The sequence below is a fragment of the Rissa tridactyla genome, chromosome 1 (genome assembly GCF_028500815.1).
Source record: "Rissa tridactyla isolate bRisTri1 chromosome 1, bRisTri1.patW.cur.20221130, whole genome shotgun sequence".
NCBI classification, from domain to species: domain Eukaryota; kingdom Metazoa; phylum Chordata; class Aves; order Charadriiformes; family Laridae; genus Rissa; species Rissa tridactyla.
The window spans coordinates 7,421,827-7,439,897 of NC_071466.1; the positions used below are offsets into that span (position 1 = coordinate 7,421,827).

The 18,071-nt window shown below is 40.7% G+C and overlaps 1 protein-coding gene across 3 annotated transcripts in view; it reads right to left on the minus strand.

The window, feature by feature from the left end:
* UVRAG (UV radiation resistance associated) overlaps positions 1-18,071 on the minus strand; it is a 108,909-nt gene that overhangs the window by 29,548 nt on the left and 61,290 nt on the right. For all 3 annotated transcript variants that reach the window (XM_054207628.1, XM_054207715.1, XM_054207637.1), the window contains exon 13: positions 6,133-6,211. In XM_054207628.1, the coding sequence (XP_054063603.1) occupies positions 6,133-6,211 (79 nt within the window). The remainder of the gene's footprint in view (positions 1-6,132; positions 6,212-18,071) is intronic.

Consider the following 18,071-nt stretch of genomic DNA (forward strand, 5'->3'; position numbering starts at 1 on the left):
GCTAGGGATCAGCCCATTGCTACCCTCAGAGACTTTCAGGAATGAAACTTCTCCTAAAAGCTTTTGGCTCTACGCAGCTGGAGAAGGTACTTTGTGGTTTTTCAGGTGCAGTCCCTTCCTCTTAACATTAAAATGAATGCTTGGCACTTTACAAGATGAGGACTCAGCTCTGGCTTCAACCTGTGCTCTTTCAAGAACACTTTTCCCTATGCAGTTAAATTGGCCACAAATTCAGACAGTGCATTCTTTCTGAACTGTACATTTTATGATCTTAGTTTAGGGGCCTCGTAAAAAGATGTAGTGTGCAAGTCACAGTATCCTGCGCTCGAAGGGTCATAACCACCGCATCCACACCGATACCCACAGAACTCTTAAAGGCACTTCTGCGCCTAGTGTTTATTGCCAAAACAAATTTCTAGTCCTAACATTTCTGCCGTTCAACTTCCCATGGAAAAGTTTAATAGTTTCTATTATAAAGTTAATTTTCTCACATGCTAGATAGTCTAATAGAGCCAAGAACTGGACATCTTGCCTCATTTCGTGTTTAAGAGCGGAATTTCAGTTCAGTTTCTTACATGTGGCTCTAGTACATAAGCATTCAACTTTTATTCCATGTGGCTATTAGAAAAGATATCAGTTTGACTGCAACTAAAATACATCAAGAAGTATTTTGCTTTTCTGCTGTGCTTCTGTGAATGTTACTTACCTCGTGCATTGACAAGCAACTGAACCAAAAAGCACCGTTTCCACAAGATCAAGAGACAAGGATGTAAATGTTGTCTGCCACCATGTGGACAGAGTGACTCTGGATACATGAAAGAAGGTCTAGACACAAGTCACTCGCTTGGGTCTGTACTGTATTGATGTGAAAACAAACATCCTTGGGGGAGCTGACAAAAGATTGTTTGAGTGATTTTTTTTTCGTGTCAAATAGCAAAGTTCGTCTGTTGCTAATGACTGTCAGATGAAAGCAGAACTATTCTTTGGCCGGGGCTGCGCAAACCATGCCAACGCGAGCAGGATTATCAGTCTAACATCACTCAATAGTTGTCTGACAAAACAAATCAAGGCTGGATCAGAAGAGAAGCCTTGCCTTGTGAGGCGCTCATGTGCAACACATTCAGCCTGAACAGAAAAAAAACCCACTTAACTCATGTAGTGTAACAAATCAAAAAGATTTCACAAAACCTGGAAGCGATGCCAGGGAAGGTATGCTCCGACCACCACCAACCACAGAGCCTCCCTGACAAACAACAGCGATGAAATGGGGTAAGACAAGACACAATCCCTCCTTGGCGTGGCCCTAGGGAATTAAAGAGTTGTAGAACAGTCGAAATTAATTTGATATCCAGTTTTGGAAGTCTCCTTTCAAGAGCCAGTAATTTAGACAAGGACAGAACACCACCGTTTCTGAGGCCACGTTCACTAAAGGCAGAAGGAAGTAGTGACTCTCCAAGAGATGCCAGCTTGCCCAGGCTGGGTGTTTGCTTATCTCCCACAAAACAAAAAAAACCACAACGCTTCAGTGAGTTCCTAATATTCATCCACTGCAACAGGAGGTTTTTACCGTGTTATCTCAACTTCTCTACTGTGAAACCCAATGCTAAAGTTCATTCCTTTCTCCTTCTAAAGCCTCATCTTCCTCAGATACTCCACACACATCCGTAACTCCATAACATCCATAACTTTAGGAAGAAGTTCTTTACACTGAGGGTGGTGAGACACTGGCCCAGGTTGCCCAGAGAGGTGGGGGAGGCCCCATCCCTGGAGACATTCAAGGCCAGGCTTGATGAGGCTCTGAGCAACCTGACCTAGTTGAAGATGTCCCTGCTCACTGCAGGGGGGTTGGACTAGATGGCCTTTAGAGGTCCCTTCCAACCCAACACATTCTATGATTCTATGAACTTGGCAGTTGCAGAGTTTGTGGAGACAGTTACCAACTGAATGCTCTCCCAGTGCTCAATGCTTTTGAGAGCTGAGCCATTCCCTCCCATTTTTAGGAGCTGTATTGTGCTTCACCTTTGACAATGCTCTGGAATAACAATGATTTTTTTTTTTTGGTGTTGATGTTATTAGGCATAAGTCACTAATTTCCCTTCGAAAAAAAATAACACATTTGTATGTTTGTTAAGAGTCAGAGACTGGAAATTTATGGTCTTACCTAATATTACCCAACATAAAAAGCTACTCTGTGAACTTCGTGAGGGATTCAATTTTACAAATAGAAAATATGGGGATTGAAACAATTTGTGCTCACGTACAGATGGAAGTTATTATGAACTCGCGGAATTAACACACATTGTTTTGACTTCGGAATGTAACAGCAAAGCAAGTTTCTCCAAATAAATGCTCTACCAAGCTAGAACTGAGCTGCTTCTAATTCCAGCTGAATTCTCCCAAGTGCAAGATGTGGTTTTCATTGTTATTATCCTGCTGTTTTACAAAACAGTACCACTTTATCTCTAGAAGAGTTTTTATTTCAGTAATTCTACTTAATATCAACCCAGTCTCACTTCTTTCCCACTCATGTTCCTCCTTGTTGTCAGAACTCCACGTGATTGTGAAAGGAAAAATAAATAAATTTGTGAAACTAGGGGAGTTTACACAAATCCTTCCAAGTATTTCTTTAAGTTGATACACGTTTTTTCTGGGCTCTTTGTTTCTCACCCCCAGCGATCAAGATTCAATGATTCAATTCATCAATGATTCAAGTAAGATGATGAAGACACAAGCTCTTCTCTTAAAGCTCCAGTAGAGTCAGCACTGTTCCTCCCAGGCACCTCCAATCCGCCCACAGCAGCCAGAGGGAATTAAGTACCTGATCCACATTAATTAACGACAGAATAATTTGCAGGACTGGTTCTCTGAATTAAGGCCAACACTTTTGGGCCTTTTTAAGGGCTCTCACAGGTTGTGATGGTCTAGAGATAAGATGGTCTAGAGATAAGACAGAGATATCTCCATCCAAACTTAATTATTTTCACACGTTCACGTGAACTAAACATACCTGGAAGCTTCTCTCAAAGCAGCCTTAAGATCTTCTAAAAGCTACTTAAATTCAAGAGTTCCAGCCTCCAAAGGAACACACAAAGGATTCAAACAATCTCAGCTTTTTAGATGAAATCAGCCCCCAAGTTCAGAAGTTTTGTGATGTATTTCTGCACGTTATCTACCTGTTCTGCTTTCACAATGGAATTTCCCCTTGGCAGAACTATAAAAAGCTGCAATATTTGACCAAGGACATCAAAACAAAGGTGACTACAACAGTTTATATGGACCTCAGTAACACTTTCCTGATTAAGTAAGTAGAAGCCCCCCAGAAATTACGATTTACTTTTATTATGTTTTTATATTCAACAATCTATACAATCTCAAGCATTAACATGTGAACCACTGGTGTTGCACAAACCACTTCAAAGTTTGGCCATAGACTGCTCTAGTTTGTACCAGAACCAGTGACCCCATGTAAATTTGGAAACTTTTTTTTAAACAAATACGTACTTAAAGTCTTCATTTATTTTTATGAGTTTAAAAGCATGCCAGTGATTTCAGAAACCAACTGCAAGAACTTGGAAGGCAACATGGGTAAGTGACCATGTGTTCAACTGTTCATTGTCCTTCAGAAATAGGACAGAACAAAATCAGAATGAGAGATTTCAGTAGGTCCAACAGTGCGAACAACTCAAGAGATGACAAGTCAAAGAGAAAAACAGGAAAACAAGTGAAGTGGTGGCAGTTCCTATAAAAAAAAAAAATACTACAACTAACCCAGACTACAAGAACTGGAAAGATGACCAGCTTGGGCTCAATGAAGAGTTCATATCCTCAATGCAGAAAGAAGCCCAGAGCCCTTGCATCACACAACTGAACAGCAAACTCCAGAATAGAAGCAAAACCATGAAAGGCTGAAAAGCAAAGCAAGCAGCATCACGACTCACAAGTTACAGAATGAACTAATGTATTTACATAAATAGAGATTAAGGAAAGCACTGATTTGATAGTAATGGAGAGAGAAAGCTATCAAAGCATTTGAAGGAAAGAGTATTTAATCCCTTTCTTTTACTAGTCTTCCCTATGAAAGTCAAGTGTGAACAGCTGGCTGCCATTATTAATACCAGCAACAAAGAGTCACAGTCTAAGTTATATTAACAGCTTGGTTAAGTGAATTTCCAAGATTAGCAGGACTTGATTAACTTCATCTTAAGGTATTTTAGCCTTTAAGTAATTTCAGAGCCATTGGAGGTTATCTTCCAAAATACACTAAGCATGGGCAAGAGACCAGAAGTCTGGAAAACGGTAAATGCAATCCAAGCTTAAAAAACAAACAACACAAAAAGACCCAGAAGCTTTACTTCAATTTGGGGTAGGGAATGGGGAAAAAAAAGTGGTGGAAGAGAGAACTGGAAAAACAAACCAAACAACTAGAAAACTAAGCATAAAAAAGATCATTTTTTTCAAGAATAAAACTGTCAGGCAAATCTAATTTCGAGCCATACAAACAGGTTAGAGACTGAAATGTCATATTTCTGTTGGAATTTAAATAAATCTCTTGGCACTTTATGGTGTAATATGCTTGGAAATACAGGGAAATGGGATATTGATGAAGTATGAATGAATACAGAGCTAGTAAGTACTCTTTGGGCGTAGTTAAACAACGGTTCACTGCTGTAAATGGAAGTGCTAGTGAAGCGGGGCTCCACCTGGGTCTAGGCTTTAGCCCAGTTCTATTCAATATTTTAATTAGGTGACCTGGCTAGAGATTAAGCTCCCATGCAGATAGCACAATGCTGAGACTGAGTTCTCAACCCACCTTTCCCCATCTGCTAGAGTTATTTCAGCAAATCAGAGACACCATTAGGAAGAAAAAGGGGCACGTGAAGTACAGCATGTAAAACATGAATCAAGTGAGTGATCTGCACAAATTCAGCATGGACTATTTTGTTGCTGTGCAGAAGAGACTTGAGGCTGCAGGTTGTAGTGAATCACAAAATTCATCGTGTTAAGCTGTTAAAGAGTACAAACCTATCAGACTACGATGAACTGAACAAAAATGACAAGACCTGTGACGCACTTCTCCCATCCTACAGACTGTTTTGAAGGGAAGAGCTGCATGGTGCATCCAGCCTTGGGCACTGCTCTTCAAGAAGGATGTGGATTGAGATGGAGAAGAGGAGACAACACGAACGCTCAGAAGTTGAGACATTAACCATGAGACAGCATTTTAGAAAAAAGTTCTCTTTCCATACATACATTTTGTAAATAGGAAGCAAATTAAATGAATAGATTATTATAGTAAGTGATTATGTGGTTAAATAGAAGCAAGACAGATTTGGATGAGATATCAGAAAAGACTTTTATGGCCAGGACAGCCAACAACTGGAAGAGACTACTGAGATCACAGATCCCTTTCCTTCAGGGAAGGTTAAACAAATATCTACCAGGGATGGCGTAAGAGCAGATGACCCTGCCCTAGGATTAGGCAACAGTCTAAATGGTCTCCCCAGCTCCCTTTCAGATCAGCTTTTCAAACATTTTCTAAATTCCATACCAAATATGTCCACAGCAGGTATTAGTATCATCTCAAATAGAAGTTTGTAAACTCTCATGTGTTTGCCAAAGTAAAGGATGATTTTTAAAAACACATTAAGAGCAAAGATTAGATTTAGTAAGGATTAGAGCACTTTTTTTTTTTAAATATAAAGTCATACAATAGCAAGACTTAAGGTTTTCCAGTTTGTTGTGTTTCCTTATCATAAGTATAGGAGTATGATAGAAGGTAAAGTAATAATACACCAAAATTAAAGCAGCAACGAGAATGACGTGAATGGATCAACAAGTATGATAGAATAAAAAAAACCAGAAAATATTTACAATTTTCAAATCAGGGTGTACAGACTCACAGTATTTATTTGAAAAAGAAAAGATTCATTACTACCTGGCAAGCCCTTCTCCAAGCACCACAAGAGCACAAAGCAGTAAGGTAAGTGCAGACAATGATTTGAAGAATACCTCCAATAGCTCACAGATGTTCGCCAGAGAGAACAGCGTCGCAAGACAGTAGATGTGCACTCCTGCCACGCCGACACTAAGTAGATTGTAGATATTCATAAAAAAATATCTCAGTGTACCAACCTGTGCTATATTTTTGTTGAGAAGATACACTCCATATTCAAACTGCAGTTTCTCTCCTCCTTTGGGATATAAAGGAAATCTGATGGGAAAGAAAAAAAAAACAAAACAGAAAAAGCATTTAAGATGAACTTATTCACATGCTTAAGTAAACTTTAAAAAGCCACAGACGCCTTTTCTGAGAAGGTAAAGATTTAAAAAGCCTCCCTTGTTGACTTCTCCCTGGAACCCCCTCTACAGGATGTACTCAGGAACCCTCAGCAATTCCAGTCAACCAGCCTTTTAAAAAAAAAAATGATGACAATTTCACCTAATGAATTACATTTTCTAAAAGTATTTTAGGGTTTGGTTTTTTTTTTTTTGAAAGTTTTTAAATGTTTTATGAGTCTCCCAGTGCTGCAACATTCCCCTCACTAAGCGAAGCACATTTTAAGAAGCATAATACCAGATCCCACCGTATCGCTTTGCATTCAGCCGTTCGCATTTCGTTAGCTCATTGCCAAAGGGAAATAATCTTTGAAGAAAGATGTTCTCTTTTGGTTGGCATTTTGTGATTAAAAGAGCACAAATCTCTTCACACACAGAAGACAACTTAGAGACTACAAGCAATTCCTTTCCTTTCAACAAGCTTCACACCCCTCCCCCCCCCCCAAAGGCTCAAGTCAGTTACAGCATCACAGGTCACTACAGTCCTTGCAAATATTATATTCCTAATGTTTATTTCTCCTATTTAATAAAGCATTTTTCACATTTGTAAATAACCTAGATGTAGCAAAATAGCTTATAAGAAAGTAGCACAGCTTATTTTTCTCCTAACTGCTGCATGGGATCAGAGGACTAAAATTTTAATTCCTAAACAATTGAAATTGTTTGACAGTCTGCATGAATGAATATAATTTTAATATAATTTTATGTGCATGTTTTAGGAATCTTTGCTTAAGTGAAGCAGTTCCCATAAACAATTTTAATATCTGTACTCTGCATTTCTTAAGATTGTCTTTTGACTCTTCCTTACCACCAGGTCACCACGGTCAACACCATAATCTTCGGACAACCTAAAATTTACGTTTCTGGGAACTACACCACGAAACGAGCTTTTGCGTTTTTCAAGACCCGTGTGTTCTGTAGCCCCTAATCAAGACGCTGAGCGAATTATCTGCCCAAAACCCCACATTACATCAGAAACCAAAGTCTCTCTCAAATATAAGATAACAAATATAGGAGATCCATATCTACTAGAAACAACACACGTTCTAGAGGGGCGATTACGCAAAGTGTATTTTATCATCAATCAGCCCTACGGTAGAGTACATTTGCAACTTTTAAAGAGAATTATATAGCGCCATTAAAGCTAAAGGTTAAGAGGTCATGATCACAGCAGATCAAATACTAAGACGTCAGCTTCAAGTTTTATGCCACTTTCAAACTCACTAGGTCACTTTAAGTTGAGGAATATAAAAATCACCAAGAACAGTATATATCTAGCTCACCTTGCTTAATAGATCTATAAATCCAACTAGTTCCCCGTGCAACCAAAGAAAACCTTTCAAAATGAACACACGCTACAAAAATTCCATGAGGCATTGTCCTAAGTGTAAAATACAAATCAAAGAGGAATTCAGTTCAATATCCACAATTACACTACCCAAATAGAGCAGAATTTAGATTTAAAGGATACCTTTACAATTAACAGTATAAAACTAACTGAAGCTTGACAATAAAAGCACCATTAGGAACACAAGCAGCGTTTCACTAGAAGATAGTATTTCATTAAGTCACGAGTAATGGGAACCATGTATTCTATTATTAGACACAGAGGTCTTCAATACATGCAATATAGAAAAGAGGATAAAAAACGGTTTTACGGTGCTCGCTACCATCTCCCACACACAGTTTCTTTCAAGTGGTAAAGATCAAGCTTTTCTGTTTATCACGTTCGTCCTGCTTCTTTGCTAATATTCCCATTTCTGTGCTCTAACTTCCACTAATTAATCTTGAAAGACTCTAAAGTACACACGACCCTGTGTCAGCTTTCATAACAGAATCATTTACATGAAAATCTTGAAGAACGTCAGTGGATGTCTGTGCGTGCACATTTACGGCTCCGAGAAAAATGCGACCAACTTTTATGTCTCTCTCTTTGCATGTTATCTCACTTTGCCCATTAAGCCTGGTCACAAGCAATAAACTTAAGGAAGAGGAACCACGACATTTTATATAGTGCTTCATTGAGTATAATTGAACACAACTTTAACTGCCGGCTCCCTCTGTGACATTCTTCTTGCCTGCTCCTTCGAAAAGCACGATTGTAAGCGAAATCTCTCACTTTGGCACGCTGCAAAAAGTTATGTCTGCTGGGTAAGGTTTTAGTTATACTTGCTCAAAAAAATACATTTGAAAGCTACTATTTTAGTAGTTTTATAATCGTGGAACACTCAATAAAAAGCAAAATGGCATCCACATGCCCATTCTACTCCAACATGTACCTTGTTTCCATTCTTGCTATGTTTGAAAAAAAAAAAATACAAATCATTGAACTCCTTTAAAGCAGACCACAAGTACTTACTCTAAGATGGCAAATTCAAAGGAATAAGTGTGATGTGTTTACTGGAAAGAAGAAAAACACCACGCCATTGCTGTCTGTTGTGTAATCACCAGAAGGGATCATCTGAGAAAAGTCAGCAAGCAGTAGAGAATTTGTTGAGCTCTGGTCCTCCTCGGAGCTGTACATTTATACACCGTAAGAAAAACACACACCTACCATGCCAGCAGGCAGGAATTACGAACAAATCAGCTTCTGCTCTTTGAGGTTCAAAGTGTGCCCTTGCAAAAATACATTGATATTTATCTTATGGCTATAGAATATTACTTTTCAATAGTGTGTAGACTTCTGTCCTCGGTTGAGCAACATAGGACTGATTTCTCTTCTAATGCTGGGGAAAACGGTACTTGAAGAAGACTCTAGTGTCTGAATTTGGGAAAATATTTACTTTATAGTCAGCTAGGCTACGTGGGATTCAAGGTCTTAACATTTTTGAGCCTTGCCAGGTGCAGGGGTGAGGCGCAGCAAGGCCTGGGCTTTTGACCCGGACTGGCCAACAAGATTATTTCATACCATGAAGGTCACATTCAATATAAATTAGGAAGTTTGCTGTGTAGTTCGACTCTCCCTTGATGGCTGTGGTCCAGAGAACTCCTTGCCCTGGTGCTGGACCCCTGAGCCGTTCCCTTCCTCCTGAAGCCGCAGCGCTCGCAGTGTCCCACACTGGCTGTCCCTGCTGGGAGTGCACAGCTTCCTGATGATATAGCTGGCTGACGATAATTCTTGTATATTTTGTATTAGTATTGTGATCAATACTGGTTCTTTGTCATTATTGTTAGTTATTTAGTCTTATCCTATTAAAACTATCTATATATCAACCTCGTGTTTTCTTGTTTTCCCCAATTCCTCTTCCCGGGTGGGGAGGGGTCATCAGGCGATAGAATAATTGTCTGAACGACAATAAATTGTTATGGGTTTCTCAAACCATAACAACTTCTTAAAACACAGCCCTCATACACCCTGAGTTTACAATAGCTATTCTATTTCTATATAAAAAAAAAAAGCACACTGGCATACAGCAGTAATAATTTTAACAGTGACTCATAAAGAAGATCTTAGTTCAGAGAACGTTAACTTGATGCAAGAAAAAACCCAAAATATTTAGAAACTTATAACAGGTTAACCCCATTTGGAGTTGTTTCTGCACCTCATGTTTCCACTGTACTCAAGGCTATTCTTGCTTCACTTAAGACATCTGAGATGTCAGCAATGGTAAGAGCCTGCGCTGGGGAAAACCATAAGGTCTAGCAGCGATAAAGGGAATGACAAGATAAACAAGTCCCACCCTGACTTCAGAAGGTGGAGAACACTGCATAAAAGTGATCCAAACTGCACACCAGACTGATTTTAAGCAGATGGTCAATATATGCCTTTAAGATCTAAGATAACATAAAGAGGATTCTCGATCTTAAAAGCTTACGTCTGGTTTGGAAGTTTTATGTTTTGCTTATTTAATCCTGAAGGAGTGTGACAAATGCAGAGTTTTTATTAATTTCTTTGAGTCACGGGTTCTGTTTTATAGGACTCACTGGGATCCAAGTCAGATGACCAGCGTTACACAGCTCTACCACACTGCAGGAACAGAGGCAAATGCAGAAGAAATCACAAAACATACACACGCGTTACATTTTTAGACATATAACTCACCTCCCCTTTCATGGCACGTTGCTTTGGACAACAGTTGTATTCTTCTTACTGTACCACCACAATGACAGAACAGTTTATTCCATAATGAACTAGAACAACTGTCATTTTGACAGCCCCAAAGCACACACGAGGCTTATACTAAAACTAATACGTTCAAGAGCCAAGTTTTATCAGTCTCACAAGAGGTGGGTTTGACTGCTATTTCTCATGGACAACAGTAAAAAACAATCATTAAAAGCAATAATCATAGAAGCAGCTACAAGGCACTTCTAATCACTTCTGAATAATTTCATTTGAGCAGGGTTTAGAACAGTGATGGCAACTCAACTCATCCGCCTCCACCTTACCTCTCTCCTGCCTCTCCCAAGAATAAGCATCTCCTCTCTACCTAACAATCTTCATCCCAACAAGTCAACATCAACCACTTTATTTCAATTTATCCCCTGTTAATTACTGCCACACTTCCTAAGCAGATGTCAGCTGCGGGATCAAGAACTCCTCAACTTAAACGTGGTCCAGGAAGAACTGGAATGGAAGTCAGAAGGGAGCACGTTATTAACAGCTAGTCAAGAAACTCTCCTCTTCCATCGAAAGCAACTAACACTCAAATTGGATATTATTCTTAGAATCATAGAATTGCCTAGGTTGGAAGGGACCTTTCAGATCATCGAGACCAACCATCAACCTAACACTGACAAAAACCATCACTAAACCATCTCTCTAAGCACTACGTCTGCCCATCTTTTAAATACCTCCAGGGACGGCGACTCCACCACTGCCCTGGGCAGCCTGATATGCTTGATAACCCTTTCTGTGAAGAAATTTTTCCTAATATCCAGTCTAAACCTCCCCTGGCACAACATCAGGGCATTTCCTCTTGTCCCATTGCCTGTTCCTTGGGAGAAGAGACCGACCCCCACTGGCTACCCCCTCCTTTCAGGGAGTTGTAGAGAGCGAGAAGGTCTCCCCTCAGCCTCCTTTTCTCCAGGCTGAACACCCCCAGCTCCCTCAGCCGCTCCTCACCAGACTTGTGCTCCAGACCCCTCACCAGCTCCGGTGCCCTTCTCTGGACACGCTCCAGCACCTCAATGGCTTTTTTGTGGTGAGGGGCCCAAAACTGGACACAGCACTCGAGGTGGGGCCTCACCAGTGCCAAGTAAAGGGGGACGATCACTTCCACAGACCTACTCACCACATTGTTCCTGATACAGGCCAGGATACTGTTGGCTTCTTGGCCAGCTGGGCACACTGCTGGCTCATATTCAGCTGGCTGTTGACCACCCCCCCCAGGTCCTTTTCTGCCAAGCAGCTCTCCAGCCACCCGCCGATAGTGCTGCATGGGGTTTTTGTGACCCAAGTGCGGGACCCTGCATTGGCCTTGTTGAACCTCACAGCTTAGCACTGAAATCTTTTGTTTAACAAAACTGGATGCTACTAACCACTGAGCAGTTCTAAAAACAAAGAACCATTGGGGTTTTGGAGCACATAAGGCAACTTCGTTTCAGTCTATTTATACCCAAGGAGGTTTTGCTGATAGGCAATGAGTAAGCAAACAAGTACAACCAGTCAAGGCTTGGAGAACCACTCATCTACATAACCAAATATATCTACTTGTAAGAAACTCAAGTGAGACTAACAAATCAAAGCATGCACTCAAGTGAATACAGATTTGTGCAAGCCTAAGAGGAAGAATCTCTAATTTCCTTGTAAACTGCCCAGGCAAACAGGGGTGGAAAAGGAAGAAATCCCAGCTAAAAGGAGTGGTTAAGTGAAATGTCAACATTGGTGTTATTTTACGCTGTAGACTCTACGTGAAAGTTTCTAGAGTACTAACCCTCACTAAACCCTCCCAAAAGAGTTGTGAAAAGGAAAAAGCGAGGCAAAGGTTACGTGCTTTGTTCAGGGTTACTCTGATGGGGAAAAGTAACCCCAAATCAGCCTTTTATAGAAAAATCAGGGCTGAAGGTCTACCTCTTCTCCAAGTTGAAATTACAGAACCAGCATCCTACCATCAACCATGGAATGTAAATTGTGGGTTCTTCAAGGATCTTGCAGCACTTCACAAATGCTAAGTTTTAAAACAAACAGTTACTTTGAGCATTTGCATAAGAAATTCCATTCTGATGGGTATCAAGCCTACAGGCACCCAACTAAACCATCAACTGGACTCTTAGGAAGCTCTTACTTTGGAGTTAGTCTTTAACGAGATTTTTTTTTTCTAACACGGTATTTAGTCAAGTAGAACACATTTTAGATATTACAAACACGCATACCCCTAAAACTGAAAAACAAAGTGTAATCCTATGAGAGTAAATCACATTTTAAGGTTACAAAGAACGTAGACAGGGTACTAAATTGTCAAGTCTGGTTTCAAAGTCTTTCTGTTAAAAAAAAGAAACTCAATATATGCATTCCCAGTCAATATGGAAAACTAGTGGTGGCTGGTTGCCATGATTTCCACTCCAGCTGAATCATTAAGATGCAAATAGCTAAACAGAAATATCAGTGCTAAACCAAGGCAGATTTCAGTTTTCAGTTCAAGATGTAGTCTTGAGTATGTCTACAAACATTTGTGGTCTGGGAGCAGCATAGGATGAGCAGATATGAGTTCTAATGAGTGCCTTTGCCAGCTGTGCTTGTCCAGGGGCCTAAAAACATTTCTACTGTAAGTAGAGTCTGTGACTTTATGACATTTCTGTTGCCATCTGATCCAAAAGCTGCAGCACGCCCCATGAGACCACCATCCATTGTTCCGCATTGCTACAACTACCTGTTCATCCAGACACAAGCAGATCTTACAATCATAAAGCTACAGGCACAAAGATGCGGGTCAGGGCAATCCCAAGCACAAATCCAGGCTGGGTGGAAAATGGATGGAGAGCAGCCCTGAAGAGAAGGACTTAGGGATGCTGATGGATGAGAAGCTCAATATGAGACGGCAATGTGCGCTGGCAGCCCAGAAACCCCCCCGCAGCCTGGGCTGCATCCCCAGCAGCGTGGGCAGCAGGGCGAGGGGGGGGATTCTGCCCCTCTGCTCCGCTCGGGGGAGACCCCCCTGCAGTGCTGCCTCCAGCTCTGGGGCCTCAGCACAGGAGAGACACGGAGCTGTTGGAGCGGGGCCAGAGGAGGCCCCGGAGATGCTGGGAGGGCTGGAGCCCCTCTGCTGGGAGGACGGGCTGAGAGAGCTGGGGGGTTCAGCCTGGAGAAGAGAAGGCTCCAGGGAGACCTTGGAGCCCCTTCCAGTCCCTCAAGGGGCTCCAGGAAAGCTGGGAGCCATGGGACGAGGGGGAAGGGTTTTACACTGCAAGAGGGGAGATTTAGATGAGATATTAAGAAGAAATTCTTGGCTGTGAGGGTGGTGAGCCCCTGGCCCAGGTTGCCCAGAGAAGCTGTGGCTGCCCCATCCCTGGAGGGGTTCAAGGCCAGGTTGGACGGGGCTTGGAGCAACCTGGTCTAGTGGGAGGTGTCCCTGCCCAGGGCAGGGGGTTGGAACTGGATGATTTCTAAGGTCCCTTCCAACCCAAACCATTCTATGCTTCTATGATGTAGTGTCTCTAAGGCAAGTTCAAACCTCCCTGTACCTCAGCTATGGTAACTCTTCCCTCTAAATAAGTTTCATCCCTCCTTGGGGTGGGAAGACTGTCAAAATTACTTTCCAGTGTTCATTTCAACCTTATTTTTTATGGTTCACAGCACACCACAGGAGACTCTGCTTATGTGCTGCTGAAGGTAACTGAGAAATTTCAGGGGCAGATGGTAGAGAAAAGCTTCTTGCACGGATTTTTCTTTTCCATATTTACAGATTAAGGTGAGATGCCTACAGTTTGGATCAGTCAGGTTCAGTGGGTGTTTTTCCCTTATAAAAAGTATTAGTTCCTTCTTAATAAAAGAAAGGGGATTAATCCATGTCTTACTGACTTTTGAATATATGGACTAAACTACAGGTTTTGCTAAGACAGCCTGGGCAGGAAGTTTGCTACTACAGCGTCTCCAGCCAAAACTGCTCATAATACTGAGGTATATAAAAATCAGAAAATTGACTACAGAAAAAAAGATCTTTTAAAGATTGCTTCTGCTGCCCACAGATATCAATTCTGGAAAACCAAAGGTCTGTTTCAAAGCTAAAAATGTGATTAGCCCAATTTCAGTGTTTTAAGCATCAGGACAACCCTTCTTACATAAATAAAGTGTCTTAAATATTCTACTCTAACCAGTAAGAACTTCACTGTTTTACCTTTTTTAGCTGACCTTAGACAAGTAAGCATCAGCCATCAAGATATTGTTTAATTTTATATCCTCAGCTAATCTTTAGCTGTTTTACATAGTAACCTCAGCATTTGGTGAACATGCAATAAGTCACCACAGGATTCTTGGTTCAGTCAGATGGTAACTGTTAGGAAAAGCTGAAAGAATCCTTATTCCATACATTTGTTTCAGACCTCAAGTATCTCTTATGAATTCAAGTCCAAATACATTTACTGTTGTGTTCTGTGATTTATGAACTCCTCTGTATCCAGAAAAATCACATATGTACCAATATATTGGTGGCGAATTTTTATTGTCTATAACCGCCTGTCTTTAATACAACTATTTTTAAAGCTTAAGAAATTGCTTCATATTTAACTGCTTTCACCTGCTTCTACTTTGGTATTACACCATATGTTTTAGATCTTTTATTCTCTCTTCTGTTCAGACTTTTGCCATATCCCAAATTACATTAAAGTCTCAAAGTTTAATCTCTCCTTCAGAAAGCTCTTTAGGGAAGAAGTCAGTAAAATAATGATTTTTTACACATCACATCTAACTGTTTTCCACAGGCTGGAAGCGTGGCACAATTTAAATAGCATGTTACATCCCATTTGGCAAATCTAAGTAAAATTCCAAATCTAGTTTGGAATGGTGTTAGATAAGCTTAATTTTTTTAAGTGATGCAAAAGTTTAAGGACCTCTAATATGTATAGCTTAGCAAGCGAAATTAACAGCAAGAATATTTATGTTTTAAGAATGTTTAATTATCCAGTAGTCAACTGAAGATCAGAAACTTAGTCCATCGACTAAGTGAAGCCGATACCACTTTATTTTTACATCACCATATTCGCTGTACCTTTGCTTCATGCCCAACTTCATCCACCGAATTTGTCAGAGAACAAACTTGACATGGCTTTTTCCTTCCCTTCTTATTTCCAAGGACAGGAAGCAGAATAGCTGCAGGGAGACGACAGTAGAGCAGACTTGGCAGAACGCAGCTGAAACCCAATTATTCACTATTATCCAGATAAAGAACTGATGTAATTTTTGCGACTGTAACAGTCGCTGGTGTGATAGCGGAGAGTCATCCATCAGATCTAGGGAACAACTGTGCCTCACGCAGCACTACCGAAAAACAGGGCAGTTTAGAAAATGATGAATTTCAAGCTTAAGCCCATGGATAGGACACCCTACAAGAGGATAGAACTAAACAGCCCAACCCAGATAAGATAACAACCTGAAAAAGTCACAAGTTCTTGCTTGATATGACTGAAGTATGAGGAGCGTACAAGACCAAGGTTTAAATATTTACTGAAGTTTGAGTTATTTCAGCCTCAGCCCCTTTTGGGGGGCTGTGAGGGGGGGCAGGCAGGGGAGGAAGGAGCTCGTGTTTTCCCTCCAACCCAACCACATCCTGTTTGCTCACTGAAAAGGAATGCTGTATCCAGAGGAGAAAGCTCACGCTATTGAACCGCGCTAAGACTTTTCTCAATCAGAAACCTTGAAGGCCTTTTAAGTGAGAAGTACCACCACTGTCCAGCCAGGTCACTTGAAATCATGATTCCCCAGGACACTTTGAATCAAGTATTAGGAAAAGTAGGCTGCTAAAGAGCCACTGGCACCAAAATACCCAGCACTTCCAACCTCTTCCCACTCCAGCAGAAGACCAATGCTCAAGAAGCTTTGGCTACACAGCTTCAAAAACTGTTTCCTTCTCAGATAAGCTGGACCACAGTTCTATCAGCTTCAGAGCAGAGACTGGCACAGATCTTCCGTACCAGACCCAAAGCACTGAGTGTTTATGGGAAGGAACACAATTAAAATGCGCCAGTACGAAAGTGCCTTCACCATCAGACTTCTCAGTTGTAGAGATGCAACACAGAGCACTTCACATCCTTTTCAGATCAAGCTACTAGTTGGTGGCAGAGGCCACAAACTGACCTTAGGGTGACTACTAGGCTACCAGCAACAGCTAAGTAGTCCGCCAACAATCAGCATGATCAGAAAAGTTTTAAACAGAAAAATAAGATCCCCACCTGGTGAGCAACGCTGAAATCAAATGAAAAGGCAGAAAAAAAAAAGGATTACAAGCGTGCACTTTGCTTTGTTAGAGATGAGATTAAGACATGAATATGAATCACAAATCACAAGTGAATTCAGATTTGATTACTACACGGGTTTTAGTTTCTACTTGAGAGAAAAAGCTATACTTGTAAAACAAACTTGATGACAAAAATACAGACTGCCAAGGGAAAAAAGCATATCCTCGTTCAAGCTTTACACAATATGAAGATAATTAGTTTACTGGAAAAGGAAAACATATTGGCAGTTTAACTTTACAAAATGTATTTTCAAAATGCCTATCGGAATAGCTCAACGGGAAAATAATCAAAAGCAGAAGCACTGCCATCTTTCTTTTAAGAAGTGTAACTGCTGTGACCTTGCTCTTGGAGAACATACAATAGCTTCAATGTGTACAGGCTGAATACACAGGGAAAGAAAGCAAAGACCCAGATTATGAAAGCCAGGCAGTTCTTGATAAAACAAGAGGGTATCATTCTACTAGTTCAGCAAATAACATTTTCAAACACCTCAAAAACAGCCAGCAAACCATGGAACAAGCGACGCTGATGGTGTTTTGTAGATCGGGCAATTCCGTGACATATTTCAGCTTGAATTCAAGACTTGCTACATACACGGCGTGATGGATATCACAAGGCAAGGACTATCTGTAAGGACAGAGCAGACAATCTCGCTATCAGAGCTTTAAATCTCTCTGCCACTGAAGGATTGTTTTTAACTAGAGGACACTTTCTACAGGTCAAGTCCCCGCTTATTGAAAAATGAAGTAATGTTTTGAAAAATAATCTCATCAGGAGTATAGTGTTCCAATGGGAGTAAATTCAGACTAGTGTGTCTTCGCAGGAACATTTGTCAGCTGTGGATGTCTGGGGTCAGTGGTCTCATCTACTGCAGTAAACAAAATCTGCTTTCTCAGACCGGCCAGGAGCCTGTTCCTGAGTTCCCAGAAATAGCATTAACAGTATCTAAATTTATTAAAGAACACCTGATCTAATTCTTAATCTCCACACAATAATATTTGCTGACCCAACAAAGGCAAAAAGCATTATTTTGGTGATCAAGAATAAAATAAGGCAGGATTCTAGCTAAATATCCTCAAGAATGTGGAACGTAAAAATACAGTTCAAGATAAGTTCATGGCAAAAAGCATTCTTTGAGCAATATAGTTGAACACTTAACACACACTCAATCTACCACAGAGAATCAACTTTGCTTTGACAGCTATTAGATTTCTCAACAAACCATCTCCCTCCATCTGATTTAAGTTTGCCAAGATTTCTTCCCAAAGCTGCCATTTCATTATCTCAGCCAAAGTACCAAATATGATTAAAGACTTCTCAATTAAGCTGGAAGATGGTAATGT